This window comes from Nicotiana attenuata, chromosome 2 (assembly GCF_001879085.1).
Source record: "Nicotiana attenuata strain UT chromosome 2, NIATTr2, whole genome shotgun sequence".
Lineage (NCBI taxonomy): Eukaryota > Viridiplantae > Streptophyta > Magnoliopsida > Solanales > Solanaceae > Nicotiana > Nicotiana attenuata.
In genome coordinates, this window is record NC_031990.1 from 65,225,918 (window position 1) to 65,227,478 (window position 1,561).

The 1,561-nt window shown below is 34.7% G+C and overlaps 1 protein-coding gene across 1 annotated transcript; it reads right to left on the reverse strand.

The window, feature by feature from the left end:
- On the reverse strand, window positions 319-1,197 carry LOC109220461 (basic 7S globulin-like; the record flags this gene model as incomplete). The annotated part of the gene is made up of 1 exon (XM_019384933.1): window positions 319-1,197. A coding segment is annotated over one exon (879 nt), but the record flags the coding sequence as incomplete, so codon positions are not given.

The window sequence follows — 1,561 nt, forward strand, 5'->3', positions numbered from 1 at the left end:
CGATGAAGCTGTTACAGCAAAGAACATAAGACACAAATGCAGTACAGTCCAAAGCTATCAGCTACCCATTTTATTCCAAAGTTGAAAGTGTCTATAGTGGCAAACAAGCAAAGTACAGAAAAGAGAAAAAAATCTGAACTAACATCAGATATTATTATTTTTTCTTGTATCAGACTAGTTAGTTGAAATAAGAAATTCAAAAGGCAACACTTTTTGTTAAAGCTAACAAAGACTGAAGTCTAATTTGAGCTATTTCTAATCATCCTTCATATTGTTGCATTATTTCATCAAAAAGAAGCTAGCAACCACCGAGCCACGCTAAGTATAGTTCTGGTTTGAACACATGGTTTGACGGAAAAAGAGCGAGTTACTAAAACCTATTCTTCTTCTCAAAAGATCAAACTCAACGAGGTTGTCCTGCATTTGATACGCACCAATAACAATTCCTTGTCCCCAATCTCGAGTACGTCCTTCCACAAAGGCTAGACATATGACATCCTCATTAACTTTTACCAATGAGTTCTCTCCAGTAAGTCTCCAATTCATATTTTTCTTGTGGAGAGCGACATTAATTTCAGGAGCATTGAAGCCAAGGCGTGATATACCAATATCTCTCGAGTTAAAGCAAGTTGTAAAAGGTTCTACTGGAGGGACAGATCTAACCTCTTTTGGCATCTCATTAACAAAGGCTTTTGTTATGCCATTGTAAATAGAAGGCAACATTATAGTATAAGGTACAGCCGTGCTAATGCTCGTGCCAAATCCATTTTTCAATGACAGTAACGTTTTATTTAGTAGTACATTTTTACTATTGATGCTAATGGATGAAACCTTTATATAGTACTCAGAGGACTTTTTATCTCGCACAATGTCATATGGGCTGGTAAGTATAGGAGTATAAATAAGATCTCGTGAGGCATCAATGCCAATATTAAGGAAATAAGGGCTGTTTCCAATGAAGATTGTACCATTTCGTTCTGTGGATGAGCTCAAGCAAATGGCAAATTTTCTGCTGAATTTGAAAGTTGATGCAAGTTGAGCAGGAACTGATACTGCACTTTGGTGCCCAAAACCAATAGTTCCTTTAATATGTTTACCGAGACCTTGAGTTACATATGATCCTGCGCAGCTGAATATAAACTTTGGAATGGTTGCAAAAGGGCCTGGAAAACAATAGGTCAGAAGTTTTAACAAGAGGATTCAAAAAAGAGTTAAGTCCTACATACTATGGTGTAAACGTTATTTACATAATTATGTTATTTATAAGATAATAGGAAGTAAATATTTATGATAAGCATGTAATATATTGTTAATTACCTGATACAAATGATAATTAACTTGCTATTAGAGGTTAAACTGCACTGAAAGTATAAAAAATATTTTTTACAATCACTATCTATAATTTATATCCTTCGAAAAAAAAAGGGCACTACACACTACTAGAATTCCGGAAAAAAGCGACCAAACTTTAGCGACCAAAGTTGCTCTGTCAAGAAAAGCGACCAAAGTTGGTCCCTAAATTGGAGAAAATAATAAAATAATTATTTTAAATACATTAGCG